Raw genomic sequence first — 27,415 nt, forward strand, 5'->3', positions numbered from 1 at the left:
ACACACACACACACACACACACTCACATACGTACACACACACACACAAACACCTCACAAGTTAAAAGGAGTAAGAAAAACAGATGTAATAATAACTCATTTTGACAATATTACCAAAAAGTTCATTTTTGTTTATCTTCCGATGTTATAATTAATTACATCATTGATTAAAATATGTCTCTTTTTTAAGATAAAGAATCGAGGGATAAAATAGATAGAAGTATTTTAATATGATCATTTGAAGATATAATTCCTCATCTTACTGTAACATGGTAGAAAACTGTTTTAAAAGAATGACAGCAGAGTCTGTCTGTTGAGACGCTCCTGCAAACACACCTCAACATTGTAGCCTCTTCAGGAGCGTAGACACTGGAAATATTATTCTATGATCAGATACTAAATAATGTCTGGAAGACTTCAAGACTTGATTTATCATGTGCTCAACAATTACAAACTGCAGTCGCTGGCAATACAGTTGTTGGGTCACAGGCTCCCTTCTAGCCAGGCTCGATAATATCTGAAAACCACACAAGCAAACAATTTAAAAAGTGAATATAAAAAAATAAAATAAAAATAAGATTAAATAAAACTAATTTAATAAAATATGATATTATAAAATACACACCTAAAATATAAATTATAAACAAAAATACGATATATTTCTGAGTAGAATGAATGAATGAATGATCACGTAAGAATGAAAATGTAGGTAAAGTAAATCAATTGATATTTCATGTAACCTTTCTTAAAAGGGATACAAGCAGCCACAGCAATAAACTTCACCTTTATTATAGACACGGAGTTAAGTTTCATTTCTTGCAATTTATCGGTTTAATTTTGAAAAACGTGGAGGCACGTTGTCGGTGTTCGTGTTTCGAAATGTTTCGGTGTGGCTCGTGTTGCAGGGAGTTGACTCCTCTGACGCTCACAGGCGGGTTCACAGTTTGAACAGGGACGCCCTGTCTGTCCCGCTGCTGTCTGACCTGAGCACCGTCAACATCTGGATCTCTGTGACGTCCACATGTGCGCGGGGAGATGAACACGAGCGAGAAGAAGCTGCGAGCAAAGTTTCATGAGAAGAGAGAAAGTTCTGCAGGAGCCTTCAGTGAGTTCACTTTACACTTTATACAAAGTTTGTTGTTGATGTTGGGAGTGACGATGATGAGGATGAAAGTAAAGATGTATGTTTGTCATTACTGGTAGAAGAGGCACCATGTGTACATGTGTGTTTAAAAGACCTGTAAGAGTAAGTTCATGTTCTTAGCAAAAGTACTGAAAGTATAAAAAGTACTGCTTATGCAAAATAACCATGTTTAGACTGTTGGTTTTTATCGTGTATTAATTCACGTGTGAGCAGGATTATAATGTTATAATGAAATACAGTGGGTACTAATATATTTATATTCTGATCACAAAGTCACTAGTTACATGGATATGAAATAAATGAAATACACCAATAGGAGACATATTGTCCTCTTTAATGTGGTGGAGTGTAAGAAGGCTATAAATGAGTAAAGTATAAGTACATCCAAATTGAGTACAAAACGGTACTACTGCTACTTTCAACCACCTCATTTATACTATTCCAGTGTTTCTGTATTCCCTGTTTTCATTGTGTTACGGGTGTTTGACAGTAGGTCAAGGAAGTTTTTCATTATAATGTAAAATATTATTATCTGTTTTGTTTATAATATGGATAACTGTTCAACTGTTCAAACCGATCAATAATGTTACGTCTCCTGTGTATTTTACACCAGTATATATAGTTCATATATTATTCAACTTCACAACCGCACAGTTCAAAGCCCTCTGAGGGTTCTTTCTCTTTTTCCTTCCTTCTTTCTTTCTCGGATGAGTCTTTTCTTGAATGTGCAGTTTTTTCTATGAAGCAAAAACCAACAACAGAAACTATGTAGCTCTGTGCTGTAAGATGAGCGCTCTCTCAGTATACTGATGCAGAACTGAACTCTCCTACATGTTCCTGGTGAGTGACCTGTCACAGCCTGAGTCAGGAGGAACTCAATGAACAGACTGTTCAGAGCTGCTCACTGTTTATTGACTTTAACCTTCCAATCAAACAATCACTGGAGACTTTTTCTTTTTTAAAACTTGTATTTTATTGTGTTTCACTGAAGCTGACGGGGGCCTCCACTGTTCAGCGTGCGTAAATAACAGCAGGTAATAGAGCTTTCCATCCTGTGTTGAAGTGAGGTTTATTTTAGTCTGGAGGTGGCTGAAGGAAAGTCATAGTGTGAGTGCACCACCGTGGCTGGAACCTGTACCTCAGCTATGCAGTCGTATCCATTCAATGCCTGTTGTTCATTCTCAAAATGTACGTCACCTCCACAGCAGATTATTGACATAAAGCTGATGGACAGAGAACTACTGCGGCCGGCAGCCTCTTGCAGTTTTTACTGTTACACAGAGTGGAGACTAAACAGACTTTCAAAAGCAGAAAGCACAAGCCTGTAGGTCCCAGACCCAGAAAGTGATTTTATTGAAGCTTGTTAAACAAAAACACTGAATGAAGAGAGAAGAGTCTGTTTGCGACTTCATCTTTGTTACAAGAAGGTCAGATCTTTGCCTGCGGAGCCATTTTCAGTCATTAGGATACAATTTTTATAAAATTGGGTCCAGACATGGAGTTTGTCTTTCACATATGAAGAACGCAGCAGGAGACTCTCCAGGTTGAGTGTGTTCAGAACAACAGGAACATTTGTAGAACATCCAGGAGAGGGTAGAACAAGCTGGAGGCAGGATGCGTGCACATGTTTTTGTTTACAGCTCATTGAAACCAGCGTTGGCTCTTATCATCGAAAGCTATTGAATCAATAATTGACGCTTTCTTCAAAGTCTTCCACGTGTATGGTTTCTTCTTCATCCTTAAATATTTGTATTCTTCCAGTTTCATGTCCATCCTGTGTTAGAAACGTCAACACGTCCACTCGCTTGCTGTGAATTTTACTAAAATGTTCCTGCTGTATTCTCTTGGGGCATTTTTCAAACATTTTACTTGTTCTGGAAAATGTCTGCAGCTACTTTGTATTCTTAGATACAGCCCTTCTGAAAATCTTCAGGAAAATCTCAGAGAAATATAACTTTTTTTTTAAACTGTTGTGAAAGTAGTTTTTTACCTGACACAGACTTTTGTTCCATTCCCCAGAGACACCAGTGTTGGAGCTCTGCTGACGGCAACCAATCAATCACTGTCGTCTTCTACACATACAGTACATGTTTAGGTATTCAAGGCGACGCTGCTGCTCAGTCCCTTCACTTTGCTCACATTTTTCATGTGGGCTGCCGTGTAATTTTACCTGTTTCCACCACAAAGCTGTTGAGACCGAGGGTGTTTGCTTTTACTGCGAAAACATAATTAAAGGTTGTGAAAGACAACCGAAGCAAATTTCACTTAGGAAACATTAAAGGTTGTGCAAAGTCAACGATGTCTCTGCATGCGTGTTTGTGTCTGTGCACCACAGTGGGTATTTATATACATGGAGCCTCAGCCCTGCAGGAATATAAAGACTGCTTGTGTCTGGGAGTTAGGCCACTGGGTGACCTTTGCATTCCCTTCCCAGCAGAGCCATCCTGTAGCAGAGGTGCGAATATAGCACCTGGATGTTTTGTTGGAGACAGGGGCTCTCATGCCCTGATGGTCAACCTGTAAACCAGCCTCAAACTTGGCAGGAAGCCCCTTCATATACCTTGTCTCTGGCCCATGATGTGTTTTTTTTTACAAAAGAGCCTTTTCACTACATCCAGGAAGAAACGTCTGTCGGCAACATCCTCACATTTATCAACCTGATTTCACTGACATACATATCTGTGCCCTGCTTCCTCTGCAGCCGTGATGCAAGGAAATTGACATCAACCTTTTGCTGATGTAAGGGGACTTCATGACAAATTACACTGATGATCTGTGACACATGAGCTGCAGGTAAATTCATGCAAAAACCCAGGTGGTACACCAGTATACATGAGCTCTGAGAGTCCAGGTTCTTTTATCTGACGATTCCATTTAAGATAAAGTCTGTGTTCGAGATAAAATCATTTTTTGGTGGTTGTGGAGGAACAGTGGCTTGTCCACTTACAAGAAGATCGGCGATCCGATTCCAGTCTCCACCAGTCCACGTGCCAATGTGTCCTTGGGCAAGATACTGAACCCCAAATTACACATGGTTGTAGACTCAGTACTCAGATCAACAGTAGTAAAAACTACTACATTTGAAAGGGGCGTCCAAGAAACGCTCACCTTTTGCTTCATGTAACTTCATCCAGCACGGTACACACGCACTCCTAATGATGACTTTATAATTTCAATGCTGCAATTCAACCATGTAGTTTATGATCACCATGATGAAATACGTATAAAATCCAGTCCGGGAGTTTTTGCATTCTAGAAGCTTTAAAATTCACAGTTACTGTGACTCTAAATGAAACAACACACCTCCACTGTTACAACCATCGCATTGTTTTGACTCTGGGATGTTCTGGGTCTGAAAGCTCCAACAGTCTTGTTCACCTTGACAGTGCAACTTTAGATTCAGTTCTCTTGCATAAACTAAGCCTCTGTCTTTACTGAACATTACTCAGCAGACCCAGTGACCCAGTGCACGTGTTGTTGTCTTAATTCCAGCTGATTAGCAGCGAGGGTTATTGGCCGTCTGACCGTGCCTCTGCATGGGGCTGATCTTTATGACGGAGGCTGTACTGGGAACAAATGAGCTATGAAGCAGCACCAGGAGACTCAGGGCTGCAGCTGTACGTTTTATTAAATCAGACAGTTTAGTCCCTTTGATTAATGATTGTGGTTATTGTGTGTTTTCACTGCAAAGAACAGCCGTTATTATCCTCTGCAACTCTCAGGTTTTTAAGGTCTGTCTTAAAACAACAGTGACCATACATTTCAACAGCCGTACTGCCTGAGAGGAGATATCTCACTAATAAAATAAAGGAGGGGAACAAAACCCATGGACCTCTTTTAATGCAAAAATTCAGCAGGAAGTAAAGCATCTGAAAAAAGTGATGCACAAATTCAACAGTGACGTTTTGATTTGCTTAGCTGTGGATGAACATGAATGTAGGTTTGCATGAAACTGTGCCTCTCTTGCATCGGAGAGAGGGAATCACGACAGTCTGTAAGAACAAGGGGAAAGATTGAGCAGCTCTTAACTTTCAATATTTGGACATCTGAGTTAATTGGCCTCTTTAGCCCGAGACACATAAACAGTATCGGACTATTTCCAAAATAGACATAAAATCATCGTCTCAAACCTTTAATTGTAGTTTGTGGAGCTCACCTCATCATTAACATGGGTTGTTATTTGTAATATTAACAGGTGTAGTGTGTGATGTAGCTCAGTTCTGAATTTGTGGTGTAAAACTAAACTGATCTGATTGTGACAGAAACATCTGTAAAATCAATTGTTTATGCAAATAGAATCAGTGAACTTATGAACATGAGCAATATAAACACTTTCAAATACTCTCACTTAGATACTAATGAAAAAGGTCTGAATCAAAACCTGAGAAGAGTTTGATTGATACAAATAAACAACACATCTTTCCTTTTGTTCAGTCACGGCCAAAGAGCTGAAGCATGGACATTGAAGAAGCAGTGATGGGCACCAGCCCTGACAGTCCTCTGAGCCCGAGGCACCAGACCGGACTGGGTATGAACTGTCTTCTCAGCCCAAAGTTCAGACACTCTGGACCGGGTCTCACCAGCCCTCAGGAGTACAACCAGTGGCTTCCTTACCGCCATGATGCCAGTTTGCTGCCCATGAAAGAAGACCTGGCCTTCTGGCTCAACACCATGATGAGTGAGTCCGTTTATCACGTTTCTACAAAAAAGAATGATGTTTCGGATTTGTGCAGCTACATTACAAGGGAGAATGTTGATTTTAAACTTTGACATCTTTGATATCAATAATGTCACTTGTGACATTCACCCATAGATACATTGCATGACGTAGTGAGTTCAGACCTGGGTTTTTTATTTTGAAGCTACTGGTGAAAACGCTGCGTGCACATTACACACAGAGACACTTTAACTGACCTATTAACCCAGATCCTTGAAGCACCTCTCCATTAGAGAAACGTGACTGGGAGTCCAGGGAAAGGGATGTTTCCCCCACTCTACTGCATTGTGAGGGGAAACATAAAAGGAGTGCACATGCCACAACCTGTCGGTGGGTGTCTGGAAAGTGACTCAGACACCACCAGTTTCTGAATGATGCAAAAAAAAAACTACATTTAGTGTGGATTGTTTGAAGCAGAACAACTTTTGGTTCCAGTTTGTGTTGGGAGTTAAAACCTCATTATCTGGATCTATAAATAAAAAAAAGTTTCAGGTGAACAGTGTGCCGCCTTCCTCATAATAATATGGTTTTCTGTGCAACAGAATAATATTGTTTTAAATTAGATTCATAAGCAGGAATTATATTACATATATTATACTAATTTCATATTACAGGGTTTCAGCAGGGTCAATAATGTCTAAAGTTCAGTTATCAGAATTTTAGGCCATAAAAAGTCTTAAATCTGCTCAAATATTATTATTAGATTTAATTTATTATGGTCTCAAAAAAAACTCTTGTTGAAACCTGCAGAAAACTGGTAGGTAATTCTAATTCAACTTTTTGATGTTCATATTAATGTTACTGCGAAGTACTTGGTATGTCTTGAGAAACAGAGTCTGTGTACACTCAGAGTGCGTGTGTGTCCTCAGGTGTGGAGCTCGCAGCAGACAGTCTGATGGAGAGCTTAGATAACGGTGTTCTCCTCTGTCAGATGGCACAGCTGCTCCAGGAGAAGATGATCCACGGCAACAATGGCAAGGTGCTGCAACAACACAAAAATCATGCACGCAATCACACACACAAACCTGAGACGAGAACAAAAAAAACAAAACACACTTTGCTGATGAAGATGCTGATTTAGTAGATTAATACATTTTTAAAAAGGTCCTGATCCGGCCCAGTTTTCAAGAATAAGTAAACTGCAGGGTTGGTGCTTGATAGAAACTTTGCCTGCAAATCCCATAAAACCTGCTGAGACTGTAAAACCAGGTCAGGTCTGAGGTTGGCAGTGACAAAATCTCCTGTGGTGTTTTCAGTAGCTGTCTGTACCTGCAGGTCTTGTTTTGACAAGATCCCACTTAAGATGGAGAAAGACGTCTCCATAACTGTATTTGTTATTGAAACACTCCTGTAATAACCAACATTAATCCATTAATGTGTGGTGAAAACTGTTACAGCCCTTTGTTAGGAGAGTGATCAACTGGCGAGCTGATGCAACCTCAGGATCATTTTTCGCCCGGGACAACACAGCCAACTTCCTTTACTGGTGTCGAAAGATTGGCGTTGATGAGGCTTACCTGTTTGAGTCAGAGGATTTGGGTGAGTTCAGGTGGGAGGTGGCTCTGATCATTATAGACTTAAGGAGCAATGACCTCTTTCTCCCCTTTTTGCCAGTGAAAGGCCTGAAAGTGAACCAGGTTATGCAACACTTATGTTATTCATTAAAATAAAAGCTTTGGATTTAAAGGCAGGAACACACTGAGGTTAAAATTCAAGGAGCTATTTAGTCCTTATTAAATAATTGTATTGTTTTTTTTCCAGCTCTCATCCTCTGATTTTGTCAACAAGTAATGGATGTGTCTCATTTTGGAAGATAATACATTATACGTCATTTGTAAATAAGTAAATGAATAACACATACATTTTATTTGATGGGAGCAAAGGTTACTTTTGAGTTATATTATTTCTGTACATTTGTTTTACTTCCTTGGTATTATTTTAATTTACTTTAGTCATAAAACTCAAATAACTCACTGCATTCAAATTAAATAAGAAACCTGAATTTTACTTCAATCTAAGATTTAAAAGTGTTTATAAAGTAGAACAAATATATTTAATGAACTCAAAACACTGCTCTGAAACTAATTAAAATAACTCAGTTAGAAGCAAGTAATCAACTCTTGAATTATGGGGATCACACTAAATGTGAATATTTCTGTGCTTTAAGTCTCCTCAAACCGCGTTTCACCTTTTGTATGTGTGACGCTCTTTGTCCCTGAGGAGAAAACTTGCAGTCAACATGCTAACAACATGGTTCTGTGTCATTAAGCAGACTCGTCTATGCTCCTCTTACCTGGGCATGTCTATGCATGGCTGCAGATGCGTGAGAATGATAATGTGCAGGTTAATCCCCAGCAACAATGAGTCCAGCCTGCAGGCACACTAACCTACCTTACCAGACTAATTGAATAACAGGCAGAGTAAACTTTGACAGACGTCAGTCTACTGACGCACTGATGCAAATGCACAGTTTTTTTCTCTTCTCTTGTCACGGTAATAAAAATACCATTGTCAGTTCTGTCAGAAATATTTTTTTATTTAGATTGTGCACTACATAATGTAGTCGTACATCATTTTATTAATATTTTTCCTTGGCCAAAATAGAATTATAAAAAGTGAGCACTATTTGAAAATGTGTAAATTCTGGACTGGAGACTTTTTCCTGTCCTCATGCCCTCAGCTGCAGAACCAGGGCTCACAGGAATTCCTCTTCAGCTTCAAAGATACAGATGCACAATAGAAACCTCCTGAAATGTGCTTCCAGTTCAGACTGCCGAGGTTTATCTCTGGAAACATCTATCCGTTCAGACGAGTAAACTCTTATTTCTGCCCCTCCACCCTCTTTGCACTTCCTGCATGTGCTGTGTGAAGTCCTCCACAAGCAGCCTCGGGAGGTGTGTCTGTGCCTGATGGAGCTGGGACGGATCGCAGCCAGGTAAGTGAAAAAAAAGAACCCAGAGTGCCCCATCTATGGTGCAGCTCCTCAACAGTAACAATGGAAAACTGCTGCATTTTTTTGCTGACACAACAACCATGTTGCAAAAAACATGCTCAAAAGTTCTAAGAATGATGACTACAGAAGTAAAAGCTGGGATTCAAGTTCCTTTGGAAGGAAATCACTGCTCTTTGATTTATCTGTGATTTATCCTCACGATGGCTGTAATTCTGTAAAACCTCTCAGGTACGGAGTGGAGCCTCCGGGTCTGGTGAAGTTGGAGAGGGAGATAGAGAGGGAGGAGAGGGGCTGCTTATCTCCCTCATCCCCTCTGCCCCTCTCCTTTTTTCCTTCTACATTATTGTATTCACCATCACAGTCATCCCTGCCCCCGGCCCCCTCTCCTCCTCCTCCTCCTCCTCCTCCACCTCCACCTGCGCCCATCACTCCAACCACGGCCTGTCTGTCTGAACCGCTCGCTTCTGATCTTCCATCAACAAACCCAGGGCCTACGTGTTCATCCCCGCCTCCGTCCTGCACCTCAGCCTCTAACCCTTGCACAACCACAGCCTCAACACAAACTCCTTTGTTCTCTTCATCCCGCTCCACTAACGCACCTGCTTCCACGCCGCTGTCAGCGCCCTCGCCAGGACAGACCCTGGTATCCACAGCCAAAGCTACAGTAAACAACCACACTCCAACAGCGACGCCCCCCATCAGTTCCCCACCTGCAGCCCAGACTCCTCGATCCTCTGGCAAATCCACGTGCAGGAGGAGTGCAGGCACCAACAACATATTGGATGATATTGTGTGTATTTTACTATTTGAGCTCACATATGTTAAAGGTGCTTTCTCTATGTTTACTTGATTTTCTCTGGATTATGTTCCAGGTGAGGAACATTATTGAGAATCCACCCTGCAGCTGTCCGACCAGGTTCCTGGTGGAGAAGCAACCTAAAGGCTGCTACCGCATTGGAGATAAAATTCTGTATATACGCGTAAGTATGATCAAACAAATCACGTTTATATCAGAACCACTCTTTTATCCTAGTTTCCTTAAAATTAGACACGTGGTGTTATCGCTTAAAATCAAAACTTGTACCCTCCACCAATTGTTACCAAAACCTTCAGGAACCACACGTGAATGTGAACCATAGGTCACCCACCATTCACAATGACGTGTGTAGTTCTAACTTTTCCCACATCAAAACAAGCAGTTGTATAAATGTCATTTCTAGGAGACAAGGTTGGTTCATGTCCACCTAGAAGAGAGGAGAATAGAAAAGATAGATACAAATATATATATTCAAATTAACATTAATATAACATTTCATAGTGTGGAATTGTTACTTCATACCTTGATGTTTTTTGTAAACCACATCAAAATTGAAAATCTAATGAAGACGAATCGTTAACTCTCCAACACATAATAAGATGTGAGGTGCTCAGGTGATTCATTATCAGTTGAGTCAGCAGCAAGTGCTTTGTGTCAGAGCGACTGATCTGAGATCATTTAGGGTGGAGGTGCCTTTCAGCTTCAGCGAGTCGTGCTCCACCTGTATGCGTCTGTACAAAGGCTCGAGGAATGGCCTTCTGGGAGGCTGGGTTGCTTGGCAACCAATGGTCAGGATAAGACCGGGCTGACAATAACGCTCGGCACACGAACCTTCAGCAAAGAGTTCAAACCTGAAGGAAATACAAACACGTCTCTTTCAGGAGGATTTGCGGAGATATGGTTGCAGTGTGCAGTTCAAATGGCAGCCCACTCGGGAGTTCAAGTCCGTCTGTGTGAGGGGGGTTTGAAATATAAGAAGGTTTTACTTTACTGTCGGAAACAACTATAAAATAATAACAGCTTCAGTGGGTGGTATATTTAAGCAATGTAGTAAATCCATCATTTGCTCTAAATTAAAAATGCAAATATTGGGTAAAGCACATTAATTCAAGCTAAAATCTGATTTCACACTGTATATGTACATTAAACACTCAGAGATTTGTCACAGCGTTGGCGACTAACTGGTCCCTACTTGAAACCCATTGAATGCTTTGTTAATCCCATTGACTCAACGCTCTGATGATGATGGTGATCAATGCTGTCGGTGTTGGTTTGCAGCAGCAGAGTTACACCTGTGTTTCCACTTGCTGACGGACAAACAGAACATCGAGAACATCTGTTTTTCTGCAGCACACGTGTCAATAACACGTGTTCGAGCACCACATGAAAGAAAAGCGAGGCAATAAAGACGCCATAGCCGAGGCGTGTTATTAGTTTGTGGTGAAGTCAGCAGAATGCATTTACGTTAAGAAAATTAAACAAAGAGGAAAGAGAAGAATGTCATCTTTATGTTTCTCCAGAGGACCTTTTGTTCCCTGCAGAGCCTTACAAATACATCATTTCAACAAAACTCTCTCTGTCAGTTTTCTGGCATCATTACCAGTTTACTCTCTACTTGCATCGCTCGCTTTCCTTCCTCAGCACACCTCAGCTGTGTGAATGTAGCACCGCAGCCCATCAACCCGACTCCATCCATTACCTTGAAGCACACAGCTGCCTACGTGTGTGTGCAGGGAAACACGCCATGAACTTCAATTACCATATACCACGATAACCCCGGTGCCGCTCCTGGGAGAGTGAGCTATTCAATGTGTACAGACCTTTTTAAAGAGCAGATACTATTGATTACTGAGACAAAGTCATTAGCGAGGGGTTTAATCAGACAGCTTGTTAATGAGCGGCTGAGCATGACCGCCCCCTCCTCACATGTAAACTTTCTCCCCCACCTCTCTATTCCCTATGGAGACTATTCAATCATGCCAGCCCCGGAGTGCTCCGCCATTCTTTGGTGTTAAAATAGAGGAAGGCTCTTTCTTTCTTCTCTGCACCCAATTAGGCTCTCCTTCAGCTTTGTAGCAGGGACACTGTCTGACTGTGTCTGTGAAAGGAAAGAGACATGCAAACACTTCGCAATATCATGCATCATATCTTTGTTCAGTATGCCATCTACCTACAAACTTAAAATACTAAATTGAAAAAATGATTTCAAGAGATATAATTGAGCAAAAATCTGCGAAACGTGGACGAGCTCATTGTTTTTTTCTCACCTTCATTCTGCTCTTTTGGTATAAAACCTCTTCCCCATCTTTCCCTCTCAAGTGTCCTTGAGCGCTGACTCCATACAAGCTGAAGGAGGAAGTGAAAAAAATTATGATATTAGCAAAGTAAAAATCATTGTTGCAAAATGTGAATCATTAATAATATCATTTATCGCAGAAAACAAGTGAAGTCTTCTGTGAGATAATTGTGAATAAACTAAGATCCTAAATCTACATTAGCAACTTGGTACTTAGGTACGGCAGTTACTTCATTGCTAACATCAGCATGCTAGGACAATACTGAAATAGAGCTGTGTGGCAGATATGCTAAACAGCAGGTATTTAGTCTAAACATAAAATGTTCACTTGATTTGGTCGTGGAACCATTGATATTTGTACAAAATTCATGGAAACCTTTAGAGCAGTTTTTATTTTTTTCACCCAAAACCAAAAATGTAAACCTCATGGTGGCACCAGAGGAAATGGCAGGGCATCATAAAAATCACCACAACTGTTATGAGAGACAACCATGAAAAACTGGGCCCGGCCATTTTCCAGAGTTTGCCTTTCACATGTTAGGAAGGAAGCAGGAGATTGATCAATGTGATGTCTCAGGGGCACTAAAACAAAACTAAGCCTCCACACACAGTAAAAGCTTCTCAGTTTGTCTCTTTACTGTATATTCACAAAGGACCGACTGTGCTCGAAACATCAGAAGAAGCGTATGTGGCTAAAGCCTGCCTCCTACTGGCAGGCATCTAAACAACTCCTCCTCCCTGAGTACGCTCATGCATCTTTCAACAGGAAAGGAGAGAAGGAATCAATGGAGCTGCCATTGAGGACACAGGGGAATCCAGACGGGGTTTATGGGCCGCAGACGTAGCACACTTTGTAGGGAGTGTACAACGGGGGGAGGGGGCAGGTTGTAGAGACATAAATGAAGGAGTCTGTCTGACGAAGAGGGCGAGCATCGACCAGGTTACAACAAATGAGACGTGTAAAGCAAAATGACCAACAAGTGATGCAAAACAAAGTTACACCAACAATAAAAAAAACAGAAGACAGAAAGAATAAAGCTTCACATCTGATCGTAACTGATCGATGATTTCTGGTTAGCTTCTTATTTCTAAACGTTTCTAAGGTGACGACTGACGTTTGCAGTCAGAGGGACGTTCCCTCCATGTGTGACAGCAGAGTGGTTTATTCAGGGTGTCAGACTTGACCCCTGTCAACCTCAACATTTTAATCTGCAGGACGACAGCTGAGACGCAGCACGTCTGGAGTTCCCTCCAAAGGTGCCTGTGCTCACAATGATTTTTTTTAAGCATCCCCTCACAAGAAGGGCAGATCTACTTGTATTATCACATCCTTAATGGCTCTGTAATGAAGGGTTTATTGGTGATAAGGCAAGAGGGGGGTGGGCCGCTGCTGACAGGACAACGGATGGCTTTGAGAGACCTCCTGGGAATGTTAATGTCCACTGGGAGTTGAGGGGTCTGCGCTGAACTCATCTCAATTTCTCCTTTTCTCTCCAGGCTTGATATTGTGGCAGTGGTTGCCATGGCAGCAGTTGGTTTTCTGCTGTAAGGACGTCTGTCTGAGGAGGATGTGTTGATTCAGATAAAACTGACGTCTCCGAGGCTACTATTAAAAGACAGTCGTTCTGTGCAGTAGTCCTTTTTCATTTGAAATAGTGATTATTGTGCGGTTTGTGTTGCAGATCTATGTGGGCGTGTGCCGTTGTGCGTCACTGCGTGTGATGTGTGCGTGTTTGCGTGTTCATATGTGGATTAATCCTGTGTGTGTGCTCAGCTGGTGCCATGAGGTGTTGTTTCATTTGGTTTAATGAGATTTTGACAAAGCAATCTGAGAGATCACCTCATAGCCACCGGATGCAGGAGAAGCCTGTAAATAGCACACTAATGTGTGTGTGTGTGTGTGTGTGTGTGTGTGTGTGAGATCACTCCATTCCCATGTAATTCAGAATTCATAAACATCTTGGCAATAACCCAGCCAGAAAATGTATGCATACTTCATTACCCAGCAATCCCTGTCTCACTGTAGGCTCTTGTGTCACCCTTACAGATGCTGAATGAGCGTCATGTGATGGTGCGTGTAGGAGGCGGCTGGGAGACCTTTATAAGTTACCTGCAGAAACACGACCCCTGCAGAGGAGGACTGGCCGGCAGGTCCGAGGTCAGGGTCTGTCGGTACAAAGCCAAGTCGCCCAGTTTGAACATCTCACCCGACAGCTACATGGTGGTTGGCGCCCATTACCGCAGCAAGAAGTAGACTGTGAACATGTGGTGAAAACTGGATCAGGCCAAACTGTGCAAGGTCGATTATTATAATATAAAGATCAGATCTGACTGATTATTTGTAGGAATTATCCATTTACTCAAACTCATAACAATTTTACAATGGATCTACAATTAGTCAATTAGTAGAAAATCACTAATCAATGAATTATCTCTCTCTCAGCTTTCTAAATATCTGGTTCCAGTTTCTTCACTGTGAAGGATCGCTGCTTTTCTTTCACATGTATGATCACAAACCTAAAATCTTCGGGTTTTGGAATAAGTAATAAAACAATTTAAACACATTAGTGAGACATTTTCCCTATTTTTTTTTTTTGACATTTTACAGAAAGAAAATGAATTACTCTAACGAGGAAATAATCATCAATATAATCAATAACAAAAATAATCATTACCTGCAGCAAGTAATGTGTATCATCACTTAAAAATCATTGTCAAAGGTTTTTTGCAGTACCCTCATTTTGCATTTTGTACAGTGAATTGTGTTTTGTAGAGAAGAAAGTAATTTTACAGCTATTTGTCTGTGTATCATTGTAGTTTTAATCTGAGCAGTTTGAGTAGTAGTCTGAAAAAAAAAAAGATGCATGGTGGCTTTTCATGTATGGACACACACACACACACACACACACACAGCCCCTGTGGAGCAGTGAGTTCACCTCAGCCTGAAAAAGACAAAAGCACAAAACATCACGTCCTCCCTCTAGATGGCACCATGTCCTCAGTGACAGAGAGCCAGGCCTCGTCTCCAGTGCTGTTGAGATCACGTCTCACCTCTGGAGGACGTCCAGCTCTCGAATGAACTGAATCTTCTTTCTCAGTTTGAACTCTTCAAACTCGAACGTTCCCACAGACACAACAACATAAAACAGTGGCAGAAAGATGCTGCTGCCCCTAAAAAGATGATTTGCATGCAAAACACTGAAAGTCACAACACATTAGTAATTACATATTTTATTTCAGTAAAATAAATTAATTAAAAATGGACACAAGTTTTAAATATATTGAAAGAAACTAGCTGTAATGAGATCATGCAAGACTGTAATGTCTTTTTAGTCCCCACGTAACATCTGCAGTGGATTGAACCAGTATAAATGACTTGTAGAAAATAATAGCTGTGCTACTGAAACAAAGTACCACTCTAAACGGTGGCGTTTTCACAGGGCATCTCTCTTCGCACACAGAAACCTCCTAAAGTCCTCAGGAAACACAGGAAGTTGCAACTTGAGAGGGATTTTACAACAATTTCCGATATGTCATCACACTGCGCCGACCTCATTCATTCTTTAGAGTACATTGTTTTGTGTGCTGCTGTTGAAGCTGAATCCAATCCATGACAAAATCTTACATTTTTTAAATACAGACCTTTTTATGTGCTTGAAATTTTACAATTTGAGATACGGGGGGTGTAAATATGTGCTTCGTTTTTTTTTTTTTTTGCTCTGAACAGTTTTTGAGAAATTCCTGCACATGTGCATATTAATACTGGAAAAGTCCGATTTACACTCTCACCCACACACTCTTACACACTCACACACACAAACACAAAGAAAACTTGTAAGATTTGTGTGCAGTTGTGCTTCAGTCCTAACGACACATTATACTTGCACCATATACTTATACATTACAATTTACTGCTCACAGTAACGTAACTGTGAATCAGTTCGTGAACTCAAACTTTATAAAAACAAAACACCAAACAGCGTTGCATTCTGTGAGTCGCTGGATGTCAGAAAATACACCGACTCCGTTTGTCAGTGTAGTAACCATAGATATAAATATCCTTTATATTTATGGCATGTCCTCATTTCTGGCATAAATATTTTCACAATAAGAGCCTGAAATATGTTCACAATAAGAGCCTGCACCCACTGACCCTAAACACACAACATGGTTTGAACCCAAACACTTGGTAAAAGACACAACAGGGTGCTTACTACATGCTCCGATCATCTTTTGCTCCCATGTGTGGCCTCGGAAACAAACTGGATAATACTGAACTCCACCTGCTCAGACGTCAGGTTCATGGACGTTTATGAGACCCAGCAAAGTGCAAAGATTCAACAAGACACTGGAGATACAGTTTTCAATCATGCCTCAGTTAATGCTCTTGACTTCAGGACAGTGGTGGCCTCACGAGGAGGTTCATGGTGACGGTGAGAGGACTGAACATCACACAGTGTCGTCAATACACATTATAACACATTATTTTTTCTAAAAATGTTGATTAACGGAGCTGATAGAACATCTCATCACTCGTCTCCACTAAGTGATAAATGGGGAAATAATCAGATTCGCATCCTGAAACGTCACCAGGACAAATTGTTTTTCCATTTCCATCAATTACACTCTGTTTATCAGACACTGGTCCATCTCATACTTCATACTATGATGAAGACACTTTTGCAAATTCAGTGCACAAAACTGATGATGATTATAAGATGTGTAACTGTCCATCTGTTCATAAGAAATTTCATTTAGTTTCAAATCAAAACATTCTTTTTTTCCAACAAATGACTTTTGACTTTGTTGTTTTTGAAAATGCAGCGGACGTCCACACTAAACATGTATCTGATTTTGGACAATAATGCCAATTAACAACACTCACATTTGACCATGGACACCTCTGATTTTTATTTCTTTTTGTCATTTTCCTCATGTGAACGCGTCACAACTAAAAACACAAAATGAGTATGTGGTGTGTATTTGGATTACATGTCTCTGCAGTCAAGAGCTTTTCTAAATCACTATTTGTGCTTTTTTTTTCCAACAGCAGATTTGGATGCGTTGTCAATCCAACAATTTAATTCCAAAAGTTATAGAAAAATTGAATAACCTCATGTTCTTATCACATACTACATAATATACTGTGTATTCTACCACTTTGTAAGTTAGAACACAATCAATATGTATTTTACTGATCAAGAGACACAAGATGTTTCCACAGATCGATCAAACTAGATGGGTTTTCTTTTTTTTTAGTTTCACAGTATGTACACATTGTATTGTGTGTTTTTCTAAATTGTTTGTGCTTTTTTTTTAATGCGTTTTCAAATCAAATTATTGAATCATAAAAGTACAGAAGACTGAAATATCTTCAGATGATTCAGTTTACTGTCACATTATTGTGCTCTTATATAATCAAATGTAATTTGTTTGCTTGTCCTGATACATGTTGTTGTTCAATGATTGTGCCGTCTCAAACAAAACAATTGTTATTACATGAATCATCCCCCAGATTCTGTTGTTTTGTTGCTTCAGATTTCAGTCAGGATGTTATCACACTTTCTACCACTGTGCCAAGTGACTGTGTTTCTGGATTCAGTGAAGATAAGAAACGACAATCCAATTTGTGCTTTTGTTTTTGGGCGGGATCACTGAGGATGCTTTTTTCCTTCTTCTGAAATCGCTTAAGTTGCTTGAATCACAAAACAGCTGACCGATATTAAGGGTAAACAATGGAGTCATGAAACACGTGCTCCACAGTTCGGTTTTCATGTTTCGCTCTTGTCAGGTTTTGATTCAGCTGACGGCAAACAACTGTGTCTCTCAGAGCGGCAACAGCACAGCGGCTTCAAGTCACAGCTCAGCAGTTTACTGAGACTTCATGCTCTCTTCTACTCCTCACTCCTTTTCTTATAAAATACCCTCTTACTGAATACATAATGGATTCATTATTCTCTCCTGTCACTCTCGATCATCTCCATACGTCCAGACGTCCTCACCTCTACACAAACAGAAAACATTTCTTATTCAAAATCTACTTTACACAAAGAATGATCTGGATCTACGTAGAGATGCATTTGTACATATAGATTCTTTAAAAAAGCGTCAAATGATTTTTCTTTTCGATGCAAATTTACTTTCGTGTTTACGCCTCGCTGCTCGATGCGTCCTGGTCTCTGCAGCGGCTGCAGGCGTTCTACCCCCGGTGCTCACGTTTGATATTCTTAAAGTGTGATACACTACAGATAAGCGATGGGCGGTCAACACCTGATTCTTTTTTCTTTTTTTTTCATAATGAACAATAACACAGCACACGTCACCCGACTGAAAGAGGAATGCTGACAGGATGCCTGATATTTGTGTGTGTGTTATCTTTTGTAGGATTTCTCTCGTGATTCACCCGGAGTAACTGAGCATGTGTGGACAAGCTGGTGTGTGTGTGTGTTAGTGTGTACCTGTGTGTGTGTGTGTGTGTGTGTGTGTGTTGGAGTGTATGTGGCTATATGCATTTAAGAGAGCACCATTTTAAGACAAATTCTCTTTAGAGAAAACAGTCACCTTTAGATCACCAGAAAGTCAGCAGGTCAAAAATCGGAACCAAAAAATGTCTTATTGGGCTGTGAGAGACGTGTCTCAGTCATTAATACGTTGGTGCTGCTCTTCCGGTTCCTGGAGGTCCCTCACGTGTTTTGGAGATTAGGTGCGTGAAGTTTGTCATTTACTTTGCTCCTTCTGTCACAACTCAGGCACACACTGAAAACACTGAAGGGGGGATGGCGATGTTGAGGGTGGTGTGAGATGGTGATCAGACAAAAACTGTTTCAGAGTTGTACATCAAAGTTGGTAGGGTGTGGGGTTTTCTGTGTTCAGTGGGTCATTTGCCTCACAACGCCTCAGTCCTGTCAGACGGTTCCATTCTCCTGCCTTGGCTTGTGGGTCGTTGTGCGAGTGGGCGTGCTCAGGGACGGGGCCAGGGTGCAGAGGAAGCCGGCCAGCAATGTGAGCCCAAGGCCCCCCCAGGCACAAAACATGGACCAGCCATAGCCATGGCTAATGTCCTCAGGGAGGCCATACATGTAGCGGGGGTAGCGGGACAACTCAAAGTTGATTCCTGCTACACATGTGCACAAGGAGATGATGCAGCATGTTCCTGTGTGAACAGAAGAGACAAGCAGTAAATTGTAAATGTTCCAGTTCCATTAGTAAACTCTTACATGTGCTGTGCATCCCACTGCAGGAGAGGAGTCATGTTACTGCACAACATTGATCTACTATCTCATGCTGACCCAAAGATGCTCTCAGCTGTCGCCACATCAACACTGAAATTGAATGTAATTGGATTTTGTCTGCGTGCTTGTGCGTGGATGTGAACATATGTGCTCTCACAGTACCTCCCATGAGAAAGAGTAGCCCAGCTACATATTGCATGAGGTCATGCTGCTGGCAGCATCCCAGCACTCCGATGATCCAGCCAAAAAGAATGATGGACACAGCCATGCCCACGAAGCCGGCCGTCATCCTTCGTAGATCTGCAAGCAGAGATGAAAACATCACAGTGAACTTTAGCACATGTGCGTGTTACACGTTGATCTAATGGACAAATGTAGACATCTCTTTCACCCTATATCAGTCTATCACATAAGTGTTTCTGAGTGAGCTTGAAAATAAATACATTTTTACTAAGATGTGATACAAAAACCCAACTAACGATGAAGAATATATTAGGGAACAATTGACAAACTAAGAATCATCGATATCAATAAGCCAGAAGGATGAATAAATGATTGTTATACTTTTCTGTGATCAAGTGAAAGTGTGCTTATTCATCATTGAAACAATATTTGGCTAATTATGCTGATTTATGATAATGTTTTAATAATGATGGTTTTTCCTGATTATGCTGGTCTTTGATTATCATTTAACTATGCTTTAATTATACTAGTATAGTACAGTAGTATTAGTATAGTAGTATAATATGTTAGCAGAAGAGACATTTATAGATTGGAAGATTTATAGAATAAGAATGTAGTGTTTTAGTATATGGTGTTCAAAGTCACATCATAGTAGAATCACAACGCTGTATTTCAAACTGCAGAAATCACACACACACTCATCTGCACTGAACATGAAAGAAAACCCCCAAAGCAGGAAGATAAAAGTTCCCATACATCAAACTGAAAATCATTTCTGAAGCAATCCAAGGTCAAACATATCAAGTCAGACACAAAGGCCTGCCCAAGCGTCTGAGTGAGAGATTTAAAAGATGACACTGATCGCTCCGTCCTAATGTCTTCAGATAAGACTAAAGCCAATACTCCCTAACAGTGATGAGCTGATAACCTCTGGTCACGGGCTTATATTATCAATGATGCTCAGGAGTTCAGGAGCGAGAGGCAGCTGTGCCTTCAACGTGATGAGGACAATCTTCAGAACGTGACAGGTAAGCAGTGTAAGGAGGTTGACACAAGGATCATATGCAGTGTTTGACTGACAGCACAGAGAATAATCTATTTCAGTAAAACCGAGACAGAAATCTATCTGTTTTACACCAAGACTAGTGGGATTACTTTGGGTTTATAAACGTGGGTAATGATTTTGCCTTTCTGTTTTTTTCCTCCCAGTGAGTCATGTTTGACGTCACAAACATGCCAGAAGCGGTAAGCACAACACAAAACAGAAGAAAACACCATGGAGACCAGCCCAATCTTACGGTGGTTACACCTTTATATATTTTATTTCAGCCTGTCTTTCAAACTCAGTGGTGACGAAGTGATTTCAGATTGCTACTCAAACGGATACAGATGAGCTTTGTTTGTTACCAAAATGTAAGAAACAATAACTACATGAGCATCCATAACGTTGGACCGTAAAAGGTGCAGCATCACTGTCTAGACTGCCAAAATAAAGAAGTAGAAGACAAAACAAACAAGTTCACCCGAACCTGAACATGTTTCAATCACAGCCGATTGGAGCCAATAAAAACCTGTGTCTACTGCAGAGTCTTCTGACCTCAGATCGAATTCTAACATTATCCATTCCCACTGCAGACAAAAGTCAGATGGTAATGAGTGTTAGTGGGTTACTGGAGCAATGGAAATGGGGCTAAAGTGTTTTCATTTGTTATTAAAGTTTCTTTGTGACCTACAAGAAAGATATTCAATGAAAATAAGATGGGAATCAAAATCGTGCCTTGAGGTACACCACATTTCATACTTCGAAACCCCTAATTTCATGGGGAGGATTTCAGATGGAGACTTAAAGTGAAATATTGACTATTCAGATGATAGATCATTGCTTTTCTGTCCTCTCGTCTATTTTCATTTCTAAAATAGTCAGTTAATTCAATTCAATAGGTGTAAAAAGCTGAAAAATAAATGTGCATAAACAAAAGATGCAAAGAAGGAATGAACAGTAATTATTCAATTTAACAAACTCGATGAAGACAGACGAACACTTTCAGACTTACGGAGTGCATGCCACTCATCCTGTCGTATGGTCTTTGTGATGTTGATAGGTAAATTTCGTGGTAGGATGGACGAGGAGTAGTGGTATTTGACTGGGGTACATCTTTGAATTATTCCTGGAAAAGAAAAAAAACAATTATAACTGGAGGCCAAATATTAATACAAGCAGAGAGAGATAATCAAGTAAAAATCTCATTCTGAACCTTCTACCCACGCGTGGGATTCTAATAAAATATACACATACACATTTATTGTATACACTCACTGAGCTTTAATAAAGTCAGATGGAATTAGAAACCTAATGTTCCCCATCACTCCTTCATTGTTATTAAAGAGGGATTAGAAAACAATATGGATTATTCCACAAGTCATGTACAGAACCTGAATTGTTCTCATTTAAAGTCACTCTCTACATATTCATATGACTGTAAGAGCAGTATTTAAAACTGTATATATTCAGATTTAAAATGTTTAGTATATAGTATATCTCTATGCTCCATAGAAAGAATGCAACATCATACTTAGTAGGACTTGAAATTGTGCATGTCATGTTAAGCAAATGTTCCCTTAAAACGATTGGTTGCTACTGGCAACCTGACACAATTTTAAACCCAAAAAATTAATTTGGGATTTTTTTCTAAATTGAGCATCTGGAAGTTTGGCATTTAATTTGACAGACGCCTGAAATTATTAATTAATTGATAATCAGAATAGCTGCCATTTAACTTTCTCTTAATCAACTAATTGATTAACAGGCTTATCATTGCAGCTTTATCAGGTATCAATTATGATTAGATCTCATCGTTATAATGATTCATAAATAATAATGATTATACTGTTCGTATTATCATCACCGTTCTTTTCACAGAAAGGTATCTGTCTGAAACCACAGGATCTGTTTAATGCAGAAGCTGCTATTTTCCTGACATCACGCTGTCACGACACTTTGATGATCAACACTGTAACTGTGACTACACAAACAGCACACACCTCTACACTCGCCACCAGCAAAGGTCACCACTTCAAGTACTTAAAAAATGAATTTCCTATAAATCCTGATCCCTGATGAGGAGCCTGAACACAGGTTTGCAAACTGCATCACTTGAGAGCTGTGTGTTTGTTGTTTGTCTACAAGTCCGATAATAAAGAAGGAAAGTTGTGAACATCTTGTCTCACAATGGTTTAAACCAAAGACTGAAAATAAAGATGGATATCGAGTTTCCTCCCACTATCCAGCAATGAAGGCAAAATGTACTGGAATCAAACGCTGCCATCTTGTTCATTTGGAGCCAAAGTCTGTGAATTAGTGATGGCAGGATGAAGCGAGGGCATGAAGGAAGTCGACACATGAGCTTGACCAATCACAAGTCAGTCTCAGCTGTCAATCATGATGTTTCAGCCCATTATTGTAGCATCAAATAACCAATTAACATTAAACTCACCATGAAAGTGAACAGATGAACAAACATCAGTGCGATGAGAACTACATCTAAAATGACAGAAACCATCTTTGACTTTTTTAGTTTGGTCCATGTCCCATCAATGGACATGGAGGGGGTGGGATCTATGACCTGTACTGCAGCCAGCCACCAGGTGGCGATGGAAACGGTTTGGCTTGAATTAAGGATTGTAGTAACGTTGCCCATCTTTATTCACAGTCTGTGGTTTAAACTTGGCTCCAAACTGGTGAGCGTCATCATGTTTAGGTCAGAGTGAACATGACTCACACTATTTGTGTGATTTAAATGGCATCACTTTGACATGATACCGATTCAAGCTCAGGTGCATCTTCAGCGTACACGCGGTAAACTTGGCTCTGACAGTAAACTGATATTTTAACATTTGTTTCACTGTAATTGTAATCGAACTCTTCTTAGTTACTGATTAGTGGTACGTTGCTTCTGGAAACCGAATCTTCTGTAACTGAACGTGATATAGAAATGGTCATACATCAATAGGCTCAACATTACCATATTATCAAAAGGAATGAAGACAATTCTAGAAAACAAAAGGTTTTTATTTCTGGGGCAACTAAAATCATTGGGTCTGAAAATGTATTTTAACTGAGGTCACTTCGAATCCGCGCCTCATGTTGAACGACCCAGAGGTGCAGGAGCTAGAATTAATAGGGACATTTAAGAGAAGTTAAATAGATAGTAGTTGTGTGAGCAGAATCTAATCTGAGCAGTGCAAGGTGTGGGTGGGTGGACAGACGATCATAAACAGATGTACAATTAATATCCATCATAACAGCACTGCAACAAATACAATTAACAAACCTCTGTGAGGCTTGTTATAATATTTCCTTTCCAACACAGTGTGTAAGAGACAGTCAGATGTGTTTTCAGATCCACTTAAACCCTAATAATGAATCGACACCTTCCTGAGACAGTGTCAACAAGCTTCATGAAGGAAGTGAGGACTGGAGTCATTTGAGGTTACTCCTTAACGACCAAGAGGAACAGTCACCGACACAAAACCACAACAGTGTGTTCTCTGGTTGTATATATATATATTTATACGTCATCTCTACATTGTTGCTGCTAAAACAGAAGTGAAAGCCCGGTTTTCTAACACAAGAACTTGGGTTATTAACTTTGCATATTATAATAAATAAACAGGTCCACCAAGGAGGTCATGTTTTTGTCCGCATTTGTTTTTCTTGATTTCCCAGAGAAAAAATCATAGATTTGGATGAAAAACAATCAGACACATGAAGGACAGTGATATTTAAGTTTGTGCAATTTGGTGCTGATGGAAATCAAATTCTGGATCTGGTGAATTCACATGTGGTTTGATGAGGGGACTGTTGTTTCCTAGTGGAGATCTGAACTGTCTATCATTTTAGTTTATTATTATTATTATTTCTATCATAAGTGTTGCAGACCCAGACATACAACATGGCGAAGCTGACAGATAATCCTTTAAATAATGTGCCATTAAATAAACGTATGACGCCTCTGACAGCTCCAATCACAACAACAATCATTAGTGCCATGTCTCCTCTTTGTGTCTGGACCTCGTTGTGGAGCAGGTACGAGTGAGATTCGGCTTCTTGTTGTTGTGCGTTGTGTTCTCAGTGATTCAACTTGCTTTGCACTGAACTAAAATCCCCCAGTGTGGCGTTAACCTTCACCAGATGTTGTTCCATCTTCTGCAGATGCAAAAAAAAAAAAAAAAAAAAAAGATGGAGAAAAACCAGACTGGGCATGATCTCATGCAGCCAGAGAGGGACTCAGCAGCATGTAGAGCGAAATCACACAAATGCATGACACATGAATTTAAGAAGAATTCCTCCTCATCCTAACATGAATATTTAAAGCATACAGACACACAGTGATGTGAGAGGGGAGCCTGGGCCTGCTCCTGAGTCTCTAGGTGTGAGCTCATCGCAGAGCATCACGGCCTGCAGGCTCCACACTGCCCCTGTTTACCTTTGTATATAAGGTCCTCGGTCTCCAGGTCGAATCCCTCCCGGTGACACTTCCTCCACAGTCCGGAGATGGTGGAGTTGAACTGCCGGCTGCAGTGGGACTCCATGGCGGACGCTGCGGCCACAAAGTGCCGCTTCCCCCTGGTGATGACCGGGCCGCCGGCAGCAGCAGCATCTGGGCCGCTGCCTCTCCTCTCCAGGCTCTTTGGAGGCATCTGGAGCGGCAGGTTGTGGTTCGAGATGTAGATGTAGCCCGGGTCGTTGCGCTTGTTCGCATAGTTCTTGCACCTCTCCCGGTGCCTCCGCGCGTCCGTCTCGTACCAGTAATCGGTGCAGATCGCCATGGCGAGCAGCCCCAGCGCGCAGAAAGCCAAGAAGAGCCCCGTGCTGGTTAATATTTTCATAGCGGCCATCTTCCCCCCGCTCGATGGAGAGCCCAAAACAGTCGCGAGAAGCTTCCTCCTCCTCCGCGGCCGTGGCGGCGATGGTACCCCGCTCACAGCCTCGCTCAGTCCCGCACTGGGCGCATGACGGTGCGGGGCCAGGGTCGTCCGGACTGGATGCTGCGGTCTATTGTTGTAGTGCCCGGTGGATGCAATGTTGTTCCCACCATCTGTTATGGTACAGGAGGAGGAGGAGGAGGAGAGGGGATGGATGGATGGAGACCAGCGCTGTGAGGAGGAGTCAGTGATGTCGCTGTTCTCTCTCTCTCCTCCAGGATGCTGCGGGATGGGGGAGCAGAGAGGACCGGGCTTCGTTGGGAGGGGAGTGGTCATTTGTGACGCTTGGACGGTCACATTTATGGATCTGGTCAACATGTAAAAACACAGGTGCACGGGAGGAGGGGGCTCCATCATGTGCCAATCTTTAAATCAATGATCAATTCTTTTTCTCCCTAGAAACAACGAGGAAGTTCCTGAACTGCAGCGAATCAAAGTGGTTGTTATCATTTATTTTTACTATTATTTCTCAGTGAATTGTTCAGGATATTTATCTAATGGCTAGATAAGTGTCAACTCTTTTGTCTTTAATATAAAGTACAATTTTAAGAATTCATAAATGTGCTATGAAAGCTCACGACCCTTTAGTGATGGGTCCGGATGAACACTTGCACAAGCAAGTTGAGAAATTCTCTCGTTTGCAGGTCACCTAATGAACGCAGTCAAACAAAAACAAAACGTCCTCAATAGAATGGCACTAAGAAAAAGTGAAACAGATCTGAATCCACCCCCGAATCAGCGCCAAAATTGAATGGGTTCTTTAGTTGTGTGCTGATCCATTGAGTAGTTTTTGCACAATCCTGCTTACAGACAAACACAGAAAAAAACATTATCCCTTCTGCAGATGTACACAAAACTAGACAAACATAAAACTGCAGCTAAAAGGTTAAGATGTCAGGAGGCAACAGATAAAAAAACAGTCAGATTCAGCATTTTGTGATAAATGGCAAGTTAAACATTTACATTTCCACCAGCTCAGATCGATCAATTACAGGAAGTGATGTGGGATTCAAGCGAAGTTTAAGATTTGATGTCTGTTGATGATTCAGTTCGACATTAAAATGCAGTTGAAAGAAAGATCTCAAGAGAAAGATTTCAATGGAGCAAAACATCAAAATTTATTTTTTAATCTCATATTTGAATTGAATTAGCTTCAACTTGTTCGAAACACTAAGTTTTTCTTAACTTTCGTCATTATGTTGTACTCTGATTTCCTATAATATTGTCAATATTTCACAATGATGTTCAGTGCAGGCATTAAATCATAAAGCAGCTGATAGGAAATTATTTCATGAGAAGTACAACAGTAAAACAATGTTAAAACTTCTCACTCCATAATGTGATATTGGTCAAGATATATGTCATCCATCCATTTATCATCTACAGGACTATCCTCTCTGAGGGAGGTAGGGCCGCTGCAACCACTCCCAGCTGACACTGGGTGGGCAGCAGGGTACAAGGTCAGATTGCCAGTGACAGGACGACAAATACACACAACAACCATTCACACTCACATTCACACCTATGGCAATTTAAGAGTCATATCTGTCATCCACAAGAACATTTGAATCCAGACCTCAGGAACACTTGTCCTAAACTATGAAGTAGTGTGAACTCAGCTGAGCATCAATGAAAGACTTTTCACTCATGTGTTTGCACTGTTTCCCACTGAACGTCTCACTGCCGTGTGCAGAGTGCTTGTTTGTTGTCCTTTTGTGACTGAGGAAGGCTCCCACAGACAATAGGCTGCTCACAGGCTGATGACTAAGGAAGGCAACCCGCGGCGGAGTCGTTATGGCAACAGAAGCTTGCCAAACAGACTGTGTAGAAAATTGGGCAAGAGTTGAACACACAGTCAATGCCCCCTCCCTTCACTACCATATGACATTTCGGGCATAGGATCTCTGCAGTAAAAATATGCTAATGGTGGACAGGTTTTTGTGCGGTGAGGTCAAGTCATCCCACTGTGCTGCCTCAGCACCTTAACACACGACCAATCAATACCACAGGTATACTAATCACTCTAAGATCAATATAAAGCCTGCGTCCCACTTCAAAAAATTACCCTCTAGTATGTATATATATAAAA

General features: G+C 40.9%; 2 protein-coding genes across 2 annotated transcripts; one reads left to right on the top strand and one right to left on the bottom strand.

Moving 5' to 3' along the window:
• Window positions 1-949: 949 nt before the first annotated feature.
• On the top strand, window positions 950-15,003 carry gas2b (growth arrest-specific 2b). The gene is made up of 8 exons (XM_069524880.1): window positions 950-1,104; window positions 5,578-5,821; window positions 6,730-6,839; window positions 7,258-7,399; window positions 8,732-8,795; window positions 9,042-9,603; window positions 9,686-9,793; window positions 13,974-15,003. Exons 2-8 carry the CDS (start codon window positions 5,599-5,601, stop codon window positions 14,178-14,180), a joined length of 1,416 nt encoding a protein of 471 aa, XP_069380981.1. The 5' UTR covers window positions 950-1,104; window positions 5,578-5,598; the 3' UTR covers window positions 14,181-15,003.
• Window positions 15,004-15,141: 138 nt separating this feature from the next.
• On the bottom strand, window positions 15,142-27,290 carry tmem276b (transmembrane protein 276b). Its single transcript, XM_020079666.2, has 4 exons — window positions 24,828-27,290; window positions 21,396-21,509; window positions 19,321-19,458; window positions 15,142-19,079 (listed from the first exon to the last, which is right to left on the bottom strand). Exons 1-4 carry the CDS (start codon window positions 25,681-25,683, stop codon window positions 18,832-18,834), a joined length of 1,356 nt encoding a protein of 451 aa, XP_019935225.2. The 5' UTR covers window positions 25,684-27,290; the 3' UTR covers window positions 15,142-18,831.
• Window positions 27,291-27,415: the final 125 nt, after the last annotated feature.

This window comes from Paralichthys olivaceus, chromosome 1 (assembly GCF_024713975.1).
Source record: "Paralichthys olivaceus isolate ysfri-2021 chromosome 1, ASM2471397v2, whole genome shotgun sequence".
NCBI lineage: Eukaryota > Metazoa > Chordata > Actinopteri > Pleuronectiformes > Paralichthyidae > Paralichthys > Paralichthys olivaceus.

Coding starts and splice junctions, on each gene's coding strand:
- gas2b (XM_069524880.1), top strand. CDS start 5,599: ATGGACATTGAAGAAGCAGTGATGGGCACCAGCCCTGACAGTCCTCTG. Junction 5,822..6,729: donor CTGGCTCAACACCATGATGA/GTGAGTCCGTTT, acceptor GTGTGTCCTCAG/GTGTGGAGCTCGCAGCAGAC. Junction 6,840..7,257: donor TCCACGGCAACAATGGCAAG/GTGCTGCAACAA, acceptor AAACTGTTACAG/CCCTTTGTTAGGAGAGTGAT.
- tmem276b (XM_020079666.2), bottom strand. CDS start 25,683: ATGATGGAGCCCCCTCCTCCCGTGCACCTGTGTTTTTACATGTTGACC. Junction 21,510..24,827: donor CGAGGACCTTATATACAAAG/GTAAACAGGGGC, acceptor TTTCTTTTCCAG/GAATAATTCAAAGATGTACC. Junction 19,459..21,395: donor GGATGAGTGGCATGCACTCC/GTAAGTCTGAAA, acceptor CTCTGCTTGCAG/ATCTACGAAGGATGACGGCC.